The following is a 23,044-nucleotide window of genomic DNA, read 5'->3' on the forward strand; positions in this document are numbered from 1 at the left end:
AATGTATAAATTTAAATTTCTTCTCTTAAAACCTTCAACCATAAACATGGAACCTACTTGTCTCTTGCTTCTTTAAGCAGTGACGAGACGCAAGCATTCATATAAGATGCCCAGTCACCTTCAGTAGTTGTAGTGATACCTGGAGATCCTACCACACCCAAGTCCTCCAAACAAACTGGTTGACTCTGCTCGAGGTATGTAAAACGGCAATTGGACAGCATTTCAGTTGGCACACACTGAAGTTGGCTCACCTGTGGAAAAGCAACACAGTTGTAGTATATACATAACAAAATTCAAATAAATGTAATAACAGTTTCACATAGCAAAATTAAAATAAATGTAATAATAATTATACTAGAAGTACTATGTAGTATACTGTTTAACACTGAGTGCACTGATTACAAAGTATTCTAATACATAGCAAAATACAAATAACTGTACGTAATAACAATTATATTTTATATAAAAGTTGCTGTTTAACACGGAATGCACTGATTAAGTATTGTAATCTTACCCTTTAAAAAGTGCACGAATGGATAAGGCTAACGTCTTCTAATTTTTAATTAGATAAAAATGGTTATGAATTGAAAATCTTCACCACCTCATTTAAGTTAATACCAGTACAACATAAAAGGGAGAAATGCATGACAATATGTAGCCTATCTTTATTAGTAGTTTAAATTTAAAGGCGTGTAGTGTGAAAGCGGTCTAACCCACCCGACATGAGTTTTGAGTAACTAGTAAAAGTGGTCTAACCTGCCTGTTGTTAGTTTTGAGAAATTAGCGGTCAAAGCTAATTACCGATTACGTACTACCGAAGAAAGTGGTGCAATGTATTACTATTATACATTAAATGTTTAGGCTAGATCTTTCATGTCACTAAGTTGTTGCTAATTTTAACTTAATTTTTTTTTTTTTTGGTTACAGTTGAATTATTTATTTACCCCCAACACTATATTGTTTTGCCAGAAAGTCATGGATTTAAGGTCATTTTTAAAGACTGTATGGAATAAGAAGAGTTAAAGATTGCATATTGTATGGAAAAGGAAGTTCTGTATAAAAAAAAAAGGTTAGTATGTTGCTATGCCTAATTCCTGATTTTATACAAATTTTCAAAATAAAAAAATATACTCTTAAAAAAGTATTGCTTTACATCATTAACATCCACATTGACCTTGGACATCAGCAACACCCACCCCCCAACTCAGGTTGGGGGAGAGAGAAAATAGAGAGAAACAGATAAAAATACGAGAGAAAGAGGAAAAAGAGAGGAGACAGAGAACACAAAAGAACAAAAAACGGCTGTCTACTAGGGTTTAAAGTCCGTGAGAAAGCAGTCTGAAGTACGCAGTATATGTAATATCTCGCTGGCCGCAGCACCCCACCACAGGTTAGAACACTTTCATACTACATGCCTCAAATAATGAGAGATAATTATGTTACTTGTTGCAAATCAAGTAATATCTATACCATTGTTTACTCAATGATATTTCTTTTAATTTAAGAAAAGTAAATACCCTGTATAGGGTTTTCCCATCCTACCCTAAATTATGGTATCCCTTTATAATGATGTCATAATACACAATAAATGACAAAACTACCAATAACATAGATAACACTTGAAATGAAAACTCTCCAAGGCGGTTAAAGAAAGACTGGTGCGTCACAAGGTTCCGAGCCTGGTCGGTGACCAGGATCCACCTCATATAAGCATAAGTTGCCAATGCAAATATTCCTTGCTTTACAGTCTTTGATTGTTTTTAATCGGTTTCCAGCTGGTGCTAGAAGATTATCCTATCCTGTTGTTAAGACCAAAGGTTTGTTCCGCATATGAACAATTAGTCTGTTATCCATGTTTCACTACCAGTGCTAAGTGTCAGATCATGTAATATTCACTAATATGTATTAAAAAAGCAGTGGATGTACGATGAAATATGTGAGGGTGAAGGTTAAGGCCTCTTAAAATTTAAGTTCTAACCTGCTACTTGGGTCCTCAGGCCAGGTCTGTGTGTATTCATTAGTTACTTCATTACTTTTATTTTCTTTGTACAGTGCACTTTTTTTTATTATGTATATTAAAAAAAATTAATACAGTATTTCTTATTTTGTTTATACTTCACCTATATTTATTTAATTTACACTTGCTTGATGTGGAAAACATATTGTGCATTAGATATATGTAGGTACTTATATAATCTGTTCTTTAGCTTTATGATTTCCATCATGTGCTTTGACATTCCCTATGTAATAACTTAGCTACATACATTCATATTCTAATATTTTGACAATACAATCATCAAGTTTGACTTAAGGTTAAGGTTTCTTCTTATTTTGACTTGATAATTTACCTGCTGAATCATTAGAGTAAGGCACTGATGCGCCGCCTTATTCTCATGGAGATCACGCTGTTCAGGAGTCCCACCTGCCCGCCGTCTTAAAGGACTAGATCCAGAAGTACCAACATTCAAGTGGAAAAGGGATGGCGCTAAACATACTGCAAGATTGCTTGCATGCATCTGTTCAAAAACATATATTTTAGATACTGTACCAACATAAAAAATGAAGCCAAAATTAAAAACTAATGAAGTACAGCACAACTGCTGTTAATAATTACCTTTGTAATGATAAAATTGAGTTGAATCCCAGCAAGAATGAACAATAAGTGCAAGAAACTACTAAAAATCTATAAAAATCTATAAAAATATGTATACGCTTTTAGTGGTAGGGAATTTGTATTTCACAAATGACATAGGTACGTACTTGACTACCACATGATTTATGTAATTTAAATGATTTGATATTTCTGTTACTGAACAATTATGGTATCTGCCTTTGATTACATACCTGATTATGGTGAGAGTTTGCAGCAACATCTGCTAAAAAGGTTAGTAAGGCCATGAGAACCTCTCTGTTCTCATCTGGTAACAAGAGAACTGCACACTGCAAGGCTTCTAGTCTGTGTTCAACAGGTAAATCTGGAGACAGAAAGAACAAGTTTAATTTTATATAAAAGACAGTCTTTATTATCTGTAAAGTTACTGTACTTCCAAATGTGAACACAGAATGACAAAAATATAAAGATGTGTTAATTAAAAATTTAACATTTTCTCTGTATAACTTACACTGGAAAATTGCTATAAACATTTCTGAAAGCTTATTCGTTAGAAGAACTTCAGGTAGCTCTCTGAAATATGTTTTAACCATGTCGGCAATGTCGCACACACCAAAATTTGAGTACTGTATATCTTCACCCAATTCATGGAATTCTCTTAATTTCTGAATGCGAGACCGAACTCCAGGCTTTCTGAAAATACCAACCTGAAAAATAAAATACTGATTACTGAAGATGCCAGCAGGAGAGTAGATCTTTTTCAACAAAATTTGTAAAATATAATATGAGTTATTGGTCTCTTTTTCTTTGAAGGAATTCTAAACTCACATAAGTGTGAATTAGAAAATCTATTTACTGAATAAACTAAAACCATAACAACATACTTGATCTAAACTAGAGGTCCTGAGATATTGCAGAGCAGCCTGGATGCCTGGTGGCAGTGGCTGACCTGTTCGTTGAGCGATCACTAAGAGGGGTACGCCAAAGACTTGTCGGTCTCGATAATCTGGAGTCTTTATTTTACGCATAAACTTTGGTAATTCCCAGTTCCATCCACTACGGTTGCTTGGGCAGTAGCGTTCCATGAGAGCTGTAAGTCTGCAATAATAAATACTTTGTGTAAGTTCTTGTGGTAAGAATAAATAATGCATAAAAAATATATTAACATTAAGTACACTGTTTTGTTCTTACATTTAGTTTTTATGAGAAATGATACTAACCTGAGGAGTGCTCTCTTTCGCAAATGTAGCATCTGACCACTGCTAAACCCATTAATCTGTGTGCCTTGTTGCCTTGTACTTGGTTGATAAGATTTCCTGTTGAAACTATGCCATCGGTCTACTGTTATCCTGAAATAGAAACTACATTACTTAGAAACCTTGTAGCATGATATGTCTAAACCATGTTTGAATTACTATACATACAACAATTAACATTATATTTCTAGTCTCTTTTCACGTAAATCTCCTTCAAGAGTGCTTTAATCTGAACTTGTGCTAATTTTTTTTACCAAATGTTCTTGATTTAATTCTCACAAAGCTTCAAGCCCTCTTAGGGCTAAAAAGTTACACTTTACAATAAAGTGTCTGCATAAAAACCTGCTTTGATTTTAATATTTTAAGTAAGTTCCATTCAAGAAAAACTTTAATCTTGAAATTCCACATCTACTATACTTCCTACTGTATGTCTCCTGTGATTATAACTATCTACCATTCTATTTTACCTACTTTCCATGTCGACAACAATCTTGTTTTAGTTTTTCTTACGTGATGCAAAGATTTCTTATATTACAGTACTCTTGGTTGATCTTTGTTAAATGAATACCTGTACAACTATAATACTGTTCTGCAACATATGATGTATGCAATGAGATTAACGCACAATATTTTGACCAAATTACCAAATGTAGCTCTGTGACAACCTTTTCCAAGTACCTTCCCTATGAATAAGGAAATCATCTGAATTATCTGCAGACTGCAATACCAAGCCCAACAATTAAAAGGGATAACAATGTCTCCTTACCTTCTAGGCTCTTCAATTTCTTCATCATCATGAGTTGAAGGTAGTGGAGAATCTCTACTCTCTACAGTACATTCACTGCTACCAGAACCCTCGTGTGCACTTGCTTCTAAAAATCCAAATATAACAGGTCTTAGGAATCTGTTTACCAATTTAGTTTTGCTATGGATGTGCAATAAGTATCATTAAGAGCAATATCTTCAATAAGCCTTTCATACTGATAAGCATCCAGTAATACATGGTATAAACACCTAACACAAAAATTAACTAATGCATGCAAATATTCAATAATGAACTATGTTCACAGGTAAGTGCAAGGCAAGCATTAAATAAAAGATTCACATGATCTTCATTACTAATTTATAGTCCATCCAATTAGTAATCTTGTGTAAGGAAATTCAGTGTCTAAATGAGGGAGAAATAATGTCAGGAAAATTTTCTCAAGATTATAAAAAATCAATTATAAAAAATCAATAAGTGTAATGATTGGTATTTGTTATGCATATAAAAAAAATTATGAATAGTGGTTTGTCTGTAAAAAGGCAATTAATGACAGTAAAAAAAAATTACCTATTAAAATACAATGGACTAAAGAATTTATTGCAAAACAAGAAAATGTAGGTGTTTAATCTACATACTTAACAAAATTAGAGTCCACTTTTTTCTTTTTTTTCCAAAGTATGTACTCAAAATTTTAAAAAATACTAATCTGGAACAGATTCACAGTATTAGGCAAGGATTGCCTAAGTTTTGTTCGCAGTATGAATGACTTCCAGAAAAAGTTTTTAAGAAACATGTAACAATTATTTATATTCGGAAAACAAATGGACATGTAGAGCAAATTGCTTTAAAGTGGAGTGTGAAAATAAAGGCTCTGACAAAGACATACCAGAATCCATGACTTCCGGCTGGTAATCATGATAACTTTTGTTGCATATTATTAATGGAACATTATCGTACACTGAATGCCTCTCATCATCTGGACTTGGCAAAGGCGAGACATTCTCGTCATTTTTCTCCCCACCTACAAAGTTGAAAATAAACAAAAGAAAAATCAACAACCAGAAAAATAAAACTTACACTAAAACTAGATTGCTAGACATTCATTATTTCTAAAACAACATAAGCATTTTGATTAGACCCTAAGAAAAAATTCTCATAAACACTTGCTATAAAAAAAATCAATATAGAATATGCATCATCATCATTTCTAATAACTATTATACTCACAAATATGGTTCCTGTTAGAGACAAGTACAGTACAGCATTCAAGATTCAAAAGCAAAAAAAAAAAAAAAAAACAGATTCTAGAATTGAATTATAATAAAATGAAAACAAATGACATGAGAGAAATTATTAAATACCTCCTCTGATACTAGCTAAGAAATTTTCTCTGGCAGCTTGAGATTCCTTGCCATAGGTAAGAGAACCAGTGTGGCGCAGGTGAGCGGGCCTCGACTGTCGTCCGGAGCTACCTTTGTTGGGATGTTTTTCTGAATGTCCAGGTGAAACCTACAAAATTAATAGGGTTTCGTTCATTTGGGTTCTGATCTCATGAACTAAAAGCATCATCCTTGCTTCATTTGGTCGCTTACTGAGGCAGACTTTTTCCAACTAAATTGCACGATGTTCACTAAACTCATTGATAAAATGCTCTTTCATTCTCTTCCACATCCTTCTATTACAGTAAATGGGATTTCAGTCTTTAAGCAGTATACTATAAAACACTCAGGTTAGTTATGAAATTCTATATTTTGTATTGTTCCAGGCTTTCCACTAATACATCCTTAGTCATACATAAAAATTATATAGCCTTACAAAATATTTGGTTAATTAGTTCACAAAAACAAAAATCTTGACTACCATAGTTGCTTTTGACAATGAAGATACTCACCTGATTACTTGGTGTCATTTTATTTGAATTTGCATCTGTAAGGTAGTGCCTCCAAGTAGGGGGGGAACACTCTGAATCACTATATGCTCCTCCCCCTCCTCCAACACCACCACCACTTCCCCCACCACTTCCTTCAACTCCATGGGCACTACCCCCTCGCCCCCAAAATTTTCGTCTCCTTCGACCCCGGAATAAGGGAGTAGAACTCTGAGACTGGTCAGAGGCTAAGGATGAAGAATCCTGAAAGAAAATAATAAAATTTAAGTGACAAAATCTTTAAGGTACATGATATAACTTCAGTAATGTAGCAGCCCCTTGTATCTTCCCTTGTTCCAACCAGCTACCAATCAAATTTCTGTTATACAAAGTGCCAGTGTAAATAGGAGTCTTTGCATGGGACCAAAAACCTTTGAAAATATACTTTATGAAGTTTCTACAATGAGAAAAATAATATTTAAATGAAATGGAATACTTTATTTTTAGCCCAATTTTTAAAAAAAAATCATTAATGTACTGCATTCACCTATTAAATAATGGACAATAAAATTTAACAATGAAAAGCAAACAAATTACAAACTGTGGTCTAACTAATGAAAGTGAAGGTCGTCCTCTTATTATCATAACAGCTTTAGAGCCTACAATAACCTTAGCCTATGCATCTCCACTGACCTCTCCTGGGGTTGACTGCCGCAGCTCTCTTGGGTGAGGAGTGCCAGTGGTCACGGAGCCTCGAGCTGAAAGTTCAGGCGATGCATCCGGGGAGATATCTACACAACCCAACTCTGCCACTCGTGCTTGCATGTGCGCTTCATCAACAAGCTGTTAGAAGATTTGAAACTTGACCACAGGCATTTTTGCGCTAAATACATAAACATAAAGTTTGAGAGAAGCACTTGAAACAAATCCCTTTACCTATTACAACATTGGCACTAAATCATATATAAGATAAGATGATGTTGAAGTGACTGTGAATACTGTGAATATTTGTACAACAAAGCAAAAATAAATAAACTTGGCAATTTTTAAGCAAATAGTGTTCTGTACTCATCAGATACCTTATTGCTGTTAAAATGATACATTTTTTTTATATATCTCTTAAACTGAATGTTGTGTGTAAAGTAAATGTTAGTTTAGGTTAGGAACCTTGTTGAATTGCCGTGATCTCTAAGATATCTATTTAATGGACTTTGTTACTTTTCAGAATGCTAGATCCCCAAAGCGTCCATTAAGCTAAGGTAGCACTGTTCATGTATTAAAAGATGTACAATGAAACAAAAACAAATACTATATTAAGTGAGATAGATAGCCATACCTTTGGGCCACTTATGACAACACCATCTCTATTCTGTCTTTTCTTTTTCTTATTTTTGAGAGACTCCATCCTTCGGAGGATGGCTTTAGCGCCATCGCGAAGGCGCTCAGAGCCAGATCTCTTGAACTGGCCAAGAAGGGCATCATCAGGTACCTCCAAACCTCTGGATTCACCAGTCTTATCACCAACTGAAACAGAAGAAACATTCAACATAGCTATCTCACACCAACTTACACACAATCAAAACCTACACTATCAGACTTTTGTTATAGGAGACTGGTGTTATTCTGAATTAAAAAAAAAAAAACATGAAGAAAAGAAATCATTGTAAAGGGATACAGAGGCAAGGTTTTGGCTTGTATGAAAAACCTATATCAAATACATAGGCAACTAAAGAGGATAGTCAAGATTGAATTAGTACAATAGGCTGAGAGAGAGAGAGAGAGAAATGTTTTACTCATAAGAAGTTTCTCATTTGGAATGAAACAGAAGCTACATTAACCTTTGCAGAAGGGCTACAGCCATGCTTTAACAAGTGACATTATCATAGTCTCTCTCTCTCTCTCTCTCTCTCTCTCTCTCTCTCTCTCTCTCTCTCTATCTCGTCTCATGATCTGTCTCATCGATCTCTCTCTCATCGCTCTTCTGTCTCGTCTCACTCCTCCTCCCTCTCTCCCTCTTCCTCTCTCCTCGTCACTCACCATCGTCCTCTTCATCTCGCTCTCTCTATCCGCTCTCTCTCTCTCTCTCTCTCTCGTGTGTGTGAATGGAAGGGATTAAAATAGAAACACGTACACAATTACGATAATGTCCAGAAAACTGTAACTGATTTTCATTAAGCTTGTTTCCATAAATGAAAAATCTCGCTATGGATTACAGAAGCTAAAGCCTGACTGAATATCAGATTCAAAAGGGCAGAACTGTGAAAAGAAAAATCTCAATTCAATTCATCTATGACAAAACGCCTCAACTATATTCAATCTGGTTATAAAACGATATCAGATAACGCAAAAGCCTCTGGAAACATTACATGAACAGAACATAAAAAGTCTATTATCAATATGCAGACAATACAGTATAACGAGCTTCGATCCCATTGCAAAATTGAGTGGATTTCCTAACCGATATATACCCTTTGTGAACTCCCCTAAAAGCCCGTTAATCTAGTCATATCACAGGATACACTCACTATTCCATCAGTGGATACACACAATAAAACTACACAGGGAAAATCCTGTCGTTCAGGTCTGAAGCGATCCCGATGAAAAGCAGTTAACTGTTCTATTGAAGTTTATCCTTTGACTCGAAAGCTCGTACGAGATCATTTAATTCGTCCATATGTTTTTAAACGGCCAGGGTATTTCGGCAATTTCACTTTAAAATGCGAGAACTGGACCAGCTTTATTGTGTTAGTGTAAATGAAATTCACTTCCAACTTGTTCTACAAGTAGACAGAATTCATTTACCAGAACGACCCAGGCAGGACTTGTAGATGGTCAAAGTTTCACACTTATCATTCCAAAATGAACTCCCGGGAGTGATATATGAAAAATCGCATATAGAGGTGACAGTGCTCCGCGTTTGTACAAAGTGTGCATTATGTGAGAATGTGTGTGTGTGTGTGTGTGTAATTGGGTGGATGGTGGAGGGGGGAGGTAAAGACTTTGATAGTCAATGTGTCTCAGAAGAGGTTTAAGTTACTATATGATTATAACAGAAGAAAAATTCGGCGTTTTAAATATTATTAAACTGCATTTTGAAAACCTTTCAATGGATGGTAATTAGTAAACTAGTCAGTAATCTATGGCTAATAAAAAAAAAAAGATCCTTTTCCCTCATTTCAAGGGAATGTGAAGATCCTCTCACAGGTCATGAAAAATTCTACCTGGTCAGGTAACTAAGTAAAAAGTTCTTACCTGTTGGGGATCGATCGTGGACAATCCTGGACCACCTCCTGTTGTGTCTCTGGAACTTCCAGTTTCCGGATAGGGCACACTGCTGTTCCTCATCGTCAGACTCCTCAGTCTATAAGGAAAGAAATTGGGATGTGATTTTCTTGTATCCTCACTGGAAGCTATTCTTGAAAAAATCACCGTCGACAAATTATATATTATTTCTTAGTTTATTCTTTCCAAATTTACTCTTAGTTCCTACAAGCTGATTGAAAAACTGCACCATATATTAAAATAAAAGCATTGTCGGAACACGTTATGTTTTATCTCAGTTCATTCATTCCAAACTTACTCCTAATTCAAAAAAAAAAAAATTTCCTGCGGTCAACAGAAAAGGTTTTAGAAACTGCACAAAAGCCATTATTTACTTTCAAATTTATTTCCGCGTCTCTTACGGAAACATTGCATTCTGTACAATATTAAAATTTTCGGTAGAAAATTAAATTCTCTTGCGCACGCCAGGGAAAATTTCGATTCCGGGCACAAAAAACAAAAGAGCAAGTAGCAAATAATCTTGAAAAGGCCGTAACGTCACGTGTTGCCTGTCCAACACACAAAAGGAACAGTGATTTATGATGTGCGGTAAAGGTCTTCTTACGAGGCATTACCTGCCTCTTCCTTTTTTTCTCTGTTTTTATTTTACAGTTTACCTTCAAGGCTTAGGACTTTTGAAAAAAAAAGGGGCATCCTTTATAACGTTACCGATACACAAAAAACCAAAATAAAACTGGTTCCGGAACATTTAGTGTTACGGGATTGGACTTAAATAGGAAGTGCTCAAAACTCATGACATACAGGGATTTTGAAGCTGTTTATCCATGAGTTGTTTTCAAAACCAAGGGAATTTATTAATTTTATTTCCTCATTTTCATATATTGAAACGGTCCACTGATTCCCATAACTTTACAGCTAGAACTGGAAACTCTTCTGCCTTAAGCCAGCAATTTTGTTAACAGAGCATAACAGGAGACATGTATGAACACTGTCCTATTACAGTTGATACTGTAACTTGAAAAGCTACCAACACTAAATGCAGTAGCTATGTTCAACTGAAATGTAGTTCAAAGTAACTCCAAAATACATATAAAAAGTTCAACTATTATAACAAGACAACCTGCAAACCCACGTCTAAAGCTTCAAACATGGTAAAATAAGGAAAAAAATTATAATTCAATGTTCAATCTCCCTCGACCATAAATCAGGATAAAAAAAAAATGATAAAATGAAAATCTTCCATAGAGCCAACCTTATTTTTCCTTGCGGAGTCGAGCCTTATCTTGGCGCACTTGTTGAGCGCCCTCAGCCTCCTGAAGAGGGCCTGCAGGGAGTCTCGGTCGAGGAAGGCATGGTCCCGTTCGACACATCCCAGGTCCAGAGGAAACTGAAGCTCTGGAAGAAGAAAACGGGAATGTTACAAACGTCTAGAGAAAGAAAACGGGAATGTTACAAACGTCTGGGGAATGATGAAAATGTTTAATAAATGTCATAAGAATATTTAAAAAAGAAAGTAAAATACATCACTTACAGTAACTTTCAACAATGAGTGACAATTATGCGCAAAAGCCCCCTCATTAAATGTAAGTTTGATTTACGACGAATAAATTCATAAATAGTTGAAATATTCAAATGAGTTTATCAATATTAGTTTTTTTTTTTTTTTTTTTTTTTTTTTTTTTTTTTTTTTTTTTTTTTTTTTTCTTTTTACACTACTCAAATTTCCCATCCTCTGTAAAACTGCCCATTCCCTCCCTACGGCTTTAAGTTCATTGTTATCCAGGAAGAAGATAACGTCAGTAGAAATTTCCTCCTTTTTCGATGAAACGACTTAAAAGAAAATGGGAATAAGTGATTAAATTCTTAAGGAAAATGGGATATACTATTAAAATCTTAAAAAAAATAGGAATGGACGATTACATTTATAAAGAATATGGGAATACATGGTTAAAGTCTTAAGGAAAACAGGAATATACGATTAAATTCTTAAAGAAAAAGGGAATCTACAATAAATTCCTAAGGAAAAATGGAATATCCGATAAATATTTTCTTAAGGACAACGGTAATATACTGTTAAATTCTTCTGGAAAATGGGAATATGCGACAGAAAAAATAGAAATGTACGACGGAATTCGTTAACAGTATATATACTTTACATTAAACGAGTGTCTTTCTATTTACCTTCGTACATCTGAGCATACTGTGGAAATCCAGCGGCCCTCAGCCATTTGCACGCTTCGATGGCTTCTAGCTCTGTAACAAAAAAAGAAAAACATTATGCACAGTTTTAAACGTACACTATAAAATTTCTTAATCGTATATCTTAAAGAAATTATCAAAACAGGTGGTATAATTTCTGCACACAAAGAATGTGTTTCAGTAAACACAATTAATTCCGTATATGTACAGCTAATTGTGTATCGTAATTAATTCTATATGTGTATAGCTAACTCTCACCTTAAATGACAAGTTACCAATTTTTCTAATAAGAATAAAGTAATTTTAGAAAATATTTAATAAATAAAACCTTTCCACACCAAAACACTACACAAATAAATAAAGGCAGAGAAGAAGAAGAAGAAGAAGAAGAAGAAGAAGAAGAAGAAGAAGAAGGAAGGGTGCACCTTTCTTCACGACCAACTGTTATCTCCTTAATCTCTCCTTTCCCTCAGCCTTTCTCTGCTTCCTCCTAATTCTCCTTTTCCCCCTCCTCCTATTTCTCCTCCTCCTCCCCCTCCTCCACCTTCTTGTTCTCCCCATTCTTATGGACCCTTTTACTCCTCCAAAGTCTCATATGAGTGGAGGAGAGGTAGATCATAAAACGATAGTTGGAAGTTCAACGTTTTTTGTATTCTTTTTTTTTTCCTCTTTTACACCTCATCATAAAAAATCGAGTCATCCATCCAGTGGACGAAGGCTATTACTACTCCTCCAAAGGCATCTAGCAAATAAGACAGTTTCACAGGACATCTGGACCACAGATTACATTAAATTCGCCTGCTGTTCATGACAATTTCTATAGTTGTTTTCCAGGTATGCACAATCATGTAGTGATATTTATCCTTTGTAATAGTTTGAAGGCCTACTGTGTAGTCCTTAACAACCAGAAGCTAATTGCAAAAAGGGTTATGACAGACTACTGCTATATATCAGATCTCCTCTAAATCCTTCTTAAAAGGTAATCAGTTATTCATTTGGTGACATTAGACTGAGGATCGTGCTGTGGGTATTTTCATTAGCAATCGTAGCCTCCCTTATACTGTTAATTTTAAAATGTACATATACCGGTATATCCCGCAATGTGAACAACATATAAGAGTGGGGAAAATATAAAGATCATATAAGGATTAAATTAAAACGTTCAAATCTTCGATTTCGCTCAACGCGTCCATACACCCATGAATAACCCAATTCAATTTAAAATTCATCCAACTAGACCTTTTATATAAGGAAGATTATAGGAAGGAACTTGTTTCCCTAAGAGGGACATTTTAAAAGAAAACAGCAACCCTTCACCATCCCAATAAAAGTCTCAAGTCATTGGACTCCCCCACAAAACGCCAACTTGGTCAAAACGGACGACGAGAACTTCTTAGCCAATTTCAAGGCTGTTAGGGGACGCAGCAGGTGTGTGTGTTTCCTTCTCCTTTCTTTAGGGATCAAGAAGGTAAGAAAAAGATTTTACAAGGGAGGAGCCAAAGGGGGACGTCTTAAATCATCCGTTGGAAAATTGGAAAAAAAATGGACAGGGAAAAACATAAAAAGGCAGCCGAAGGAAAGGCTCTTCTATGAAACGTTGACAGAATTTAAGACGCCCTTTTTATGTCTCTATCTTTTCTTCCCCTACGGGGGAAAGGAGGGGAGGGAGGGGGTTAGTGAGGCCAAAAACAGCGAAAGGTTTAGCTGGCAGCCTCTTGGTACGGTGAGTGAACCTGTTTTAAAGAAGTGACCCTCAGCGGTCGAAAAATCATCCAAATGGATAGATTCATCATAGTCTCACATCCGACGCCTCTTTTCAGCAGGACAATACGCACTCTCTTCCTCAATTTTCCGAATAAATGACGTCACCGAAATGAGACAACATACATGACTACTAAAGTTTCGGGAATGAACAAGAGGTACATTGAGAGAGAGAGAGAGAGAGAGAGAGAGAGAGAGAGAGAGAGAGAGAGAGAGAGAGAGAATCGGAAGAAGTTTCTGGGAACCTGATTTACGCCCTCTGCGAGATCGTAAAAGCCTTCGTTCAAGCAGCGGGGAACTTCCAAACGCTCTAAAAACAGGTGGCAAAAAAATTCAACTGTGTGTGGGTGGCCAGCGGTGGTTGAAATGAATATAAGACTTTATTAATTCTATTAATTAATTAAAAACCAAAATTACAATTTTCTAATAAGAGGGCTCTCCGTATCTGAGGTTTTCCTTTTATAATTATTATAATTATTATTATTATCATTATTATTAGCTAGAAACCAAAAAGCTGATTACTCATGCAAAACTGCAAGATAAAATAGATATAAGAATTCCTGGTATAGCAATATGGCTAATGAATTATTAACAAAAGTGTGATTAAGCCTAAGATGTAAGATCTTTGAGCATAAATTTATAATTATGTTTAAATGCCACGCTAACAGCATCTTTGTTCCTTCTAATCATCTCTCCATTCTCTCTATAGTGTTATCAAAAACCTCGCAGCAATTAAGTGGAAAATTATGTATATTTATAATATATATAGACTTCGGTTTTTTGTACTTTGCTGCATTAATAATAATAATGCGAGTATCCCCATCACTACTATTATTGACAAAATGTTCAAGGCTGTTCTGACTAATTTCAGCCCATGTCATTTTCGCCAATGCATTTGACCACCAGACACGTAGGGGGAGGAGGGTGGCGGGGGGGTAGGATGCAAAAGAAAGGAATTCGAACTTGGAATCTCCCGTTACGAAAACGAAAACTATAGGATGCCATCTCCTGCGGAATCTGATCCTATGGGATACAGCAAAGTCCTGCGGTCATATTGACAGGGGCAGGGATTAACGAGGGAGATATGAGGAAGGCAGGGAGAAAGAAAGAACGAAGGTGAGGAAAGAAGGAGAGACGTCCCGAAGAAGAAGGATTTCTCAAAGGATTCCACAGCCTTCCCTCCCCTCACTCCTTTTCAGATCCTAGGAGATAATGCCAGTTTCCAGTAAGGATGCCCCTCCCGGAAATTCTCGGTACCCTCCGCTGATAACAACCCGGTCGAAGTCAGAGATATCACCAGTTCTGTGGATTTTTACTCTTTTTCATTTAAATCATCTCTAATTCATTTCCTTTTCATTTGCTATTCGTAAGTTATTCTCCGTATGCGGTCCAATCAACAAGAGACGAAACCATTATCATTATTATTACTGTTATTATTATTAAACCGTGTTACATTTCATTATTTCAAACTATTGCGCACTTGATATCATTAGGTATATTCCACAAACGACCTAACATTTATAAATAATAAAATTCTATCCATATAATGTCCTTGCACTCTACGCTTCATTAGCTTGAAAATATAAAAAAAAGGGCAAAGAGACACAAATACATAGGGCTACATATGTATACAAATATGAATTTTTTTAGTACAAGACACTTCCTCTATAAGGGGTAATTTTATAACATGTCGATCAAACAAGAGATTGAAAAACTGTCAACATTTAAAAAAAAAAATCAGAAAGCTTTTATTCTAAAAACAAAGCTAAATTAATTTGAACTCTGGAAAAAATGAAATAATTTCATCGCGATAAAAAATCTCTTAACGTTCATGACAACAAAATATTCTTATAGTACCTCGCAAAATGTAAATGAAGATTTTCCAAGTACCAATATCTGTCTACTTTGCATATACACGTTTTAGTTTCGTCTCTCTCAAAACAAAGGTGTATACTAAATAGAATACATAATGCTATGTCTTTTTAGAGATCTTCCCTGGAATAACTATATTTTGATAGAAAACTTTTGATACTGTCCAACGATTTCTTCAAAGCAAGATATATAAACCACTTTTAAATCTCCTCAGGCTGAGAATATAGCATTTTTTTCTCAAATCAAGCCGTGTACATTAAGCCATAAACTCAAAGATTACCATAACTAGATTTAGAACAATTCTCTCTCTCTCTCTCTCTCTCTCTCTCTCTCTCTCTCTCTCTCTCTCTCTCTACAGCTGTGCATCCCAGTATTTTTCTTCAGCTGCACCAGTTTATTCATTAATGGATGCTACATCTGCAACCCATTTCCCAATCAGCATCTCCATCTCAGAAGAAAAATTAAAGAGAGAGAGAGAGAGAGAGAGAGAGAGAGAGAGAGAGAGAGAGAGAGAGAGAGAGAGAGAGAGAGAAATTTCACGGAGTTTTTAACAACAACAGCATGTTATAAACAATGTTATAAACACGTTATTCTTAGATGTATCGTACAAGAAGTGATTTAGTTAAATGAATGAATCACCCTGATAGTAAACGTCATCTAAATTGTTGGAAGCTATGTCCTTCCTAATGTGTGTGTGAGAGAGAGAGAGAGAGAGAGAGAGAGAGAGAGAGAGAGAGAGAGAGAGAGAACAAGGGCGTGAAAGCAGGCACGTGATAGTTATCTTTTTTCTAAGACGTCAGATGACCGTTGCATTGCATCATGAGAAACAAGGGAGTGGATGGGGGGGGGAGGGAGGAGAGAAGGTGGGGGCGAGAAGGGGGGGGAGGAGAGAAGACATAAGAGAATGAGTGAAGGAGATTAAGAGACAAAGAGGAGGAAGGGGAAAAAAAAATTTGGTCGGCACCTGCTGCTGATGAGAAAACCTTACGACCACCACCAGGACCTTCGTCAGTAGGACAAATTCTGTGTGTGTTTGTGTGTGTGTGTCCTACGTCACTTTGCCCATCCACCCACTTGCTTAAATGCACACACACACACACACACACACACACACAGCAATCGAGACCATGGACCCTCAAAAATTAAGTGGACTGTGACTGGCGTTCAGTCGATTATGGCTGTGATATGAAAATTACGTCCAGTAAAATACGTTGAATGAAAGAGTAATGGGATGTTCGGGGAAAGAGATCTTCCGCTTACGAAAACATACTAAGACGGGCCATTGCGTTTACGTTTTTGTAAGCGAGGAAGACTGAAAAGGCTGGCTTGATCATTTTATAGCTATGGTATGAAAATGCTCCGTTTGCCGGGAAGCGCACGTGCGCGCGCGCGCAAACGGAAGGGATGTGGAAGAATATGCGCAGTTTATTGTGGATAAGGATTCTCATACGTTTCTTTTATATGTTAATGAAACGGGGTCAACTACTTACCAACACACTATATAAGAAAAAAAAGAGAGGAAAAATAAAGCAAATTACAATTAAATCTGTTTTCAAAAGAAAGATTTCAATAACAAAATAAAAGGATAATACAAACATAGTCATACGATATATTCAATACACGAATATCTTAGCGCACAATTCGATCAGGCTGAGAAAGGCAGTTGAAAACTCAATGCCAAATTCTTCGTCCCGAGGGACACCAGAAAAGCACTTCACAACCCGGGCCTATACAAATTTGCATAAACGGACCATTTGACAGAGAACTCTTTGTATTTGAGGATACTCAAACTGGAGAGATAGTGTCCCCACGACTGCCGAGTCCTCAGTTTCTTTAATAAACAGGAGAAGTATACAGTTCTAAGCCTACAGGAAGGAGCCTAGAATGAACACAACGAGATATACTTACTTATCAGCGGAACAGTTACGCGTTTCCAGCGGGTATTTACAATGCAAGGCTACAGCGACATGCAGCACGAACGAACGAACGAACACCCAATGATTTATAAACTAAAGTTTCAAAGGCCAAAACACAAGACACGAGTAACAAATGACCCACAAATGAATAAAGATGAGAGCATAACAGGATGAAATATGCAAAGGAAGGCAACAGAAATGACACGGTCTAAATCATTCAAATTTAAGCGCTATAGGATCCTAAGCCTCCTGCATGTGAATTACCTAACGAATCTCACAGCGGCGGAAGAGGGTATACACATACACACACACACACACACACACACACACACACACACACACTTCCTGGGGGCAACAGCACCAACAGGTGGGCAAAGGATGGGCAACAGCACATGAAAAAAAAATGTTTATCCTATTAACAACGGTGCGTTGGGTGGCCTACAAATAACAAGTTGCTAGCACTTCCTCCCTAGGGACTACATTCATTTTTCCAGGCTTATCGTTTCCACCCTATCATCAGAACCCATCTACTGAATTTGATGAGAATCCCTACTTCGGCGCCTTACCTCTTCTGCTGCTTCTATTCTTCTTCGCGCCCCCTTCTCTCCTCTCTCTCTCTCTCTCTCTCTCTCTCTCTCTCTCTCTCTTCTCTCTATTTTCGCCAATGCGAAAAATCCTAAAGGATCCTGAAGGACCTTCCACGCACATCTCGAATATACGTCACACCTCTCTGAGTGAAGACTAAAACAACTTCCTAAAATTCTCTATGTTAAGGGAATTCCAATTCAGGATTCATAAGCGATTCCCTTATTGAACTTACTCTACGTTATCCTTTAACGTCTGTAGATGCAATATCTGGATCTTACATCTAATAATTATGTAAAGCAGGTTTACAAATGACTATGACAGAATGAGAACGAGATGTAACTACTTAATGGCCAAAATGGACGTGCTATAACTTCTTAATAACCAAAAAAACGTAAACAAATTAAAGCACTGGCATTGATGAACATGTCCATTTTTTTACGGGATTTGGCTTAATATTAAACTTTCTTCTCGCAGCTGAATTACAATTCTTTCATCATTAAAATATACATAATTATGCAACTACCGTACAGATTACCCAGATTACCCAATAAGTTATTCTATTGGCCCAAAATATTTCTTTTTCATAAAGAATGAAAAGAAAGACTGCAATGACATAAAAAGGCAATTGGTAACTATCGTTTCCACATCTGCACGTGTTGCTAATTTCAAAACTACGTCTTCAAAACTGTCGTAGATATTCGATGTAAAAATGTGATAAATAACATTAAACAAGTAAAAATGCGCCGAAGTTTCTTCAGCTCAATCAAGTTTTCTATAAAGCGTGTAATGATGTATGAAACTTTCAGCCACGGCCCACAAAACTCTTAGCCGCCGTCTGTGGCCTGTGTTGGTACGTGTAGGGGTGCCAGAAGTACGATTATGGCTAACTTTAAATCTAAAAAAAAGTAAAAACTACTGAGGCTGGTGGGCTGCAATTTGTTAAGCTAGATGACTCGAGAGTGAATGATCAGCAAACCAATTTGCAGCCCTCTACCCTCAGTAGTTTTTTAAGATCTGAGGGTGGATATAAAAAATGCAGACTGACAGACAAAGCCTTTCAATCATTTTTTTTTTTACAGAAAACTAAAACTAGCTCAATAGCCAATGTAATTTAATAATAATAATAATAATAATAATAATAATAATAATAATAATAATATAATAATAATAATCATAATAATAATAATAATAATAATAACTGATACTGTCTGAAAACAGTAAAACCCTGGTATAAATGATTCCAGTCATATCTGGTGGTTAATCACTTCTTGTCAAACGACTACAACAAATGAAAATTGTAAGAAAACAGAAAGATTTTGACAAACCTTGTGAGAGTCAAAGTAGTTCTAGGCTAACATAAACAGCGAGTTTAAAATGTGAAAATGCTTTGGTAATACGTGCAATAACCAAACCAATGAGAGAGAGAGAGAGAGAGAGAGAGAGAGAGAGAGAGAGAGAGAGAGAGAGAGATATGTTAGGCCATAATTTGACGGATTTAAGATATCACAAAGCTTTTTTCATAACTTGATGACGAATTTCAAAATGAAATCAAATACAAAGTCTTTTTCCACGCATCTATCTGGACGGCATACAATACACGTACCTGAACCTCAACCCACTATGTTTTTAAGGAGACTACTGGGTACTTAAACTAAAATACTTTTCGGATCCGTTCCTCAGCGCAAAAACAACGAATCCTCAATACTCGTGAGATAAGGGGACCCATCCATTACCAGCACCGCACACCAGGAATGCAAAGAGAGCTTGATGGGCGAGAGAAAAAGAAGACCCTTCACTTCAGTCAAGACAATTCGCATACAGAGTTCGCAAAGTGTGATGTCAGCGCAGACTCCGGTCCATCCTATCTCAGGTAGCAACAAGGTGTGTGAGGAGGAGGAGGAGGAGGAGGAGGAGGAGGAGGGTTTACAATCTGTGGCTCTCTTCATCAATGCATTTAATAAATGCCTCGGGAGAACACGATCCGTTCTCCGGCAGGTTTGTGAAGAGAAAGACATCACACACAGACAGTGGGGGTCGTTCATATGCAGCCGGAACTCATTCCATAAAAAAAAGGAGGTAAAACACCTGCGGGCTAATTTCGTCCTTTGACATATTCACACCTGGATCATAAATTCTTTCGTCTATTCAATCGGTGCTTTGAAATAATCCAAAAGGTAAACTCTACTGGGTAAATACGTCATATTACAATTCTGGTGAGAATGCGAGTATGTCCGTTCATTAATGAAAACTGCATGTTTACCAGCAACGACCTAAGACTCTTGTAATCCTTTTAAAACAAAACGCAAACTCATCTTTAGTGATTGGACAAAATTTAATAGAAATAAAAATATTTTTTCCATGTATCTTAGCTTTATATCAAAATATGTAGTTGTTTATATATATACTATTAGATCGGGCACGCACACAAAACACAAATAAAAAAACAAGAAAATACACACCCAAATATATCTATATGCATATGTGTGTGTGTGTGTGTATGCAAGGATGGGTCCTGAACAAAGATTTGTAGCAGACCGCTAAAAAGGTAATATTTTCCCAAGGATATGTCAGCAACCTTATCCACACCATTAGTCATATATGATGCAATGTCAAAAAGGTACCAACTAAATAATTTATTTGCAAGTCTCTAAAGTAAAACTAATCAAAGTTTCAAACGTAAAACTTTCCCAAAAGTTAAAATACCAAACGATGTTATAAACCTAACACAAATCTTTGACACCTCAAAAATATTTATAAAAGATATATTTATATTTTTTTCAAGTGAATTGGAAAATTCATTTTGTTCAACATAAATCGTTATATGAAAAAGATTTTTACCAACATGTCAAGTAATGCTAGTTGCATTTCGACCGCAGTTCGGAAGAATATGGGATATTCTCCATCGACTCGTAACCCCAAGTTATAGACGAAATTAAAGTACTCTGTCAAACCTTATAAACATCGAGGGCATCTCGTAATCAACGCCAGTACTCAAAACGACTTTTGTAAAGGTAAACAACACAAGAGAATTCCGTGCATTCAGTAAAAAATAATATAACAATTTGTCAAGATAACAAAGAAAGAAAGAGAGAGACAGCCCAACAATCGGTCACTCAATAAATCCAGCTGTGATTCTTTCTCTCTCTTCTCTCCTCTCTCTATCTCGCATCTGGTCTAGGAGGCCTCATTTCTCTCTCTCTCTCTCTCTCTCTCTCTGTATGTATGTTGTCCTCGTGATAGAATCAACGCATATAGAAACATTACTCACTGCCACCGGATACTGTTCCACTTAAAAGGTATATGATTTAAGCTGGGCGAATGACAAAGTCCGAGTGATTTACGAGAGTCATGAATCTTTTCGGAGCTATACGTAAGTTATGTTCGGAGTTTGAAGACACGGCAGTTGTTGCACTTATTCCACTAATAATAATAATAATAATAATAATAATAATAATAATATAATAATAATAATAATCATAATAATAATAATAATAATAATAATAAGAATAATAATAATAAAAAATAATAATAATAATAATAATAATAATAATAATAATAATAATAATAATAATAATAAATCTCAGCTTAGTCCCGTTTCCATACGGGATAATAATAACAATAATAATAATAATTCAGCAACTTCTTTCTCTTGAAGTCTATGACAAGGCACAATCAAAACAAACCACAGAATAAAGGCAAAATAAAAAAAAAATAATAGAAAAAAACCTCCTCACTGCGTTTTCAAATCGTGACGGCATTATATTACAATCTCACGAGAAAATCTCTTGTCCACAATAAAGCCAGGAAAATATCCGTAAATTCCTTAAACAAACAGCTTGTCTCTTCAAACAAACCTCCGCATGCGAGGAGCAAAACAACTAAACAAATATGACAGTCATTGCCCACAGTACACATACACACATACAAGAGATGAAGGGAAGAGGGGTTGGGGAGGGGTGGGGGGGGGGGGGGGGACACTTACACATACACTTACACACACGAGAGATGAAGGGAAGAGGGTTGGGGTTGGGGAGAGGGAGAGGGGGTTCAAACTCCATCGTCATCTTTTTAAGAGAAACTTATATAAATGTCGAGTGGAGGAAGAAGGGTTGTCAAGTACGGGACAACATATTCCACCATAAGGCTTCCGTCATCTGCGATCCTCAAAGATGTTTTGCTATTCACGAATAAAAGCTATATCTTCTCGTTTCCTAATAATTATTATTATCATTGGTGAAGACATCCACAGTGGCTCGTTAAAGCTCTTGTTTGTATGTATATATATATATATATATTATATAATATATATATATATATATATATATTATATATATATACACACTTACGCCATGGATTCCTTCTCCATTTTAGTTACGCTGTTATGAGATTATTATTATTATTATTATTCAGTAGAAGTACCCTGTTCATATGAATCAAGCCCACAGGGGCCACGGACTTAAAATTCAAGCTTCCGAAGAATGTTACGTGGTTCATTTGAAAGAGGTAACAGGAAGTAATAGGAAATACAGAAAGAAGAGATCAGTTATTAGAAAAGAAAAATTGAATTAAGAAAAAAATAAATAGATAAAATTATAAAATACAAGAAGTATTTATTACCTTAGGGAAGTAATGAACTGCAACTTCGCTTGAATCATTACGAAGAAGTAAGAGGAGGTAAAGCAAAAATTCCTGAGAGCGTAAAAGGAAGTTTTTGCAACAAACCAACAACAACAAAAGCGGAGACTCCGGGGGAAAACCTAAATGGCTTGTGAACCCAATCCCCAGGTTACGAGTAGGCCTAAGGCCTAAGGAGGGATATAATGAGGCCAAAAGGTCAAAACTACCGAGAGGGATTCATCTCAAGTTTTTCTAAAATATTACCGAGAAATACTGAACGCATTTAATATGGAGATGGCGAGCTCTCAG

The 23,044-nt window shown here is 36.0% G+C and overlaps 1 protein-coding gene across 1 annotated transcript in view; it reads right to left on the reverse strand.

The window, feature by feature from the left end:
• Positions 1-23,044, reverse strand: part of LOC135225157 (mucin-2-like) — an 861,510-nt gene that overhangs the window by 11,677 nt on the left and 826,789 nt on the right. The window contains exons 7-21 of the mRNA XM_064264391.1: positions 11,964-12,035; positions 11,035-11,177; positions 9,753-9,861; positions 7,837-8,024; positions 7,194-7,343; positions 6,525-6,764; positions 5,995-6,142; positions 5,520-5,654; positions 4,634-4,739; positions 3,832-3,960; positions 3,496-3,709; positions 3,123-3,318; positions 2,845-2,975; positions 2,349-2,516; positions 58-251 (exon numbers count right to left, since the gene is read on the reverse strand). Of these exons, the coding sequence (XP_064120461.1) occupies positions 58-251; positions 2,349-2,516; positions 2,845-2,975; positions 3,123-3,318; positions 3,496-3,709; positions 3,832-3,960; positions 4,634-4,739; positions 5,520-5,654; positions 5,995-6,142; positions 6,525-6,764; positions 7,194-7,343; positions 7,837-8,024; positions 9,753-9,861; positions 11,035-11,177; positions 11,964-12,035 (2,323 nt within the window). The remainder of the gene's footprint in view (positions 1-57; positions 252-2,348; positions 2,517-2,844; positions 2,976-3,122; positions 3,319-3,495; positions 3,710-3,831; positions 3,961-4,633; positions 4,740-5,519; positions 5,655-5,994; positions 6,143-6,524; positions 6,765-7,193; positions 7,344-7,836; positions 8,025-9,752; positions 9,862-11,034; positions 11,178-11,963; positions 12,036-23,044) is intronic.

Source organism: Macrobrachium nipponense, chromosome 13 (assembly GCF_015104395.2).
Source record: "Macrobrachium nipponense isolate FS-2020 chromosome 13, ASM1510439v2, whole genome shotgun sequence".
NCBI classification, from domain to species: domain Eukaryota; kingdom Metazoa; phylum Arthropoda; class Malacostraca; order Decapoda; family Palaemonidae; genus Macrobrachium; species Macrobrachium nipponense.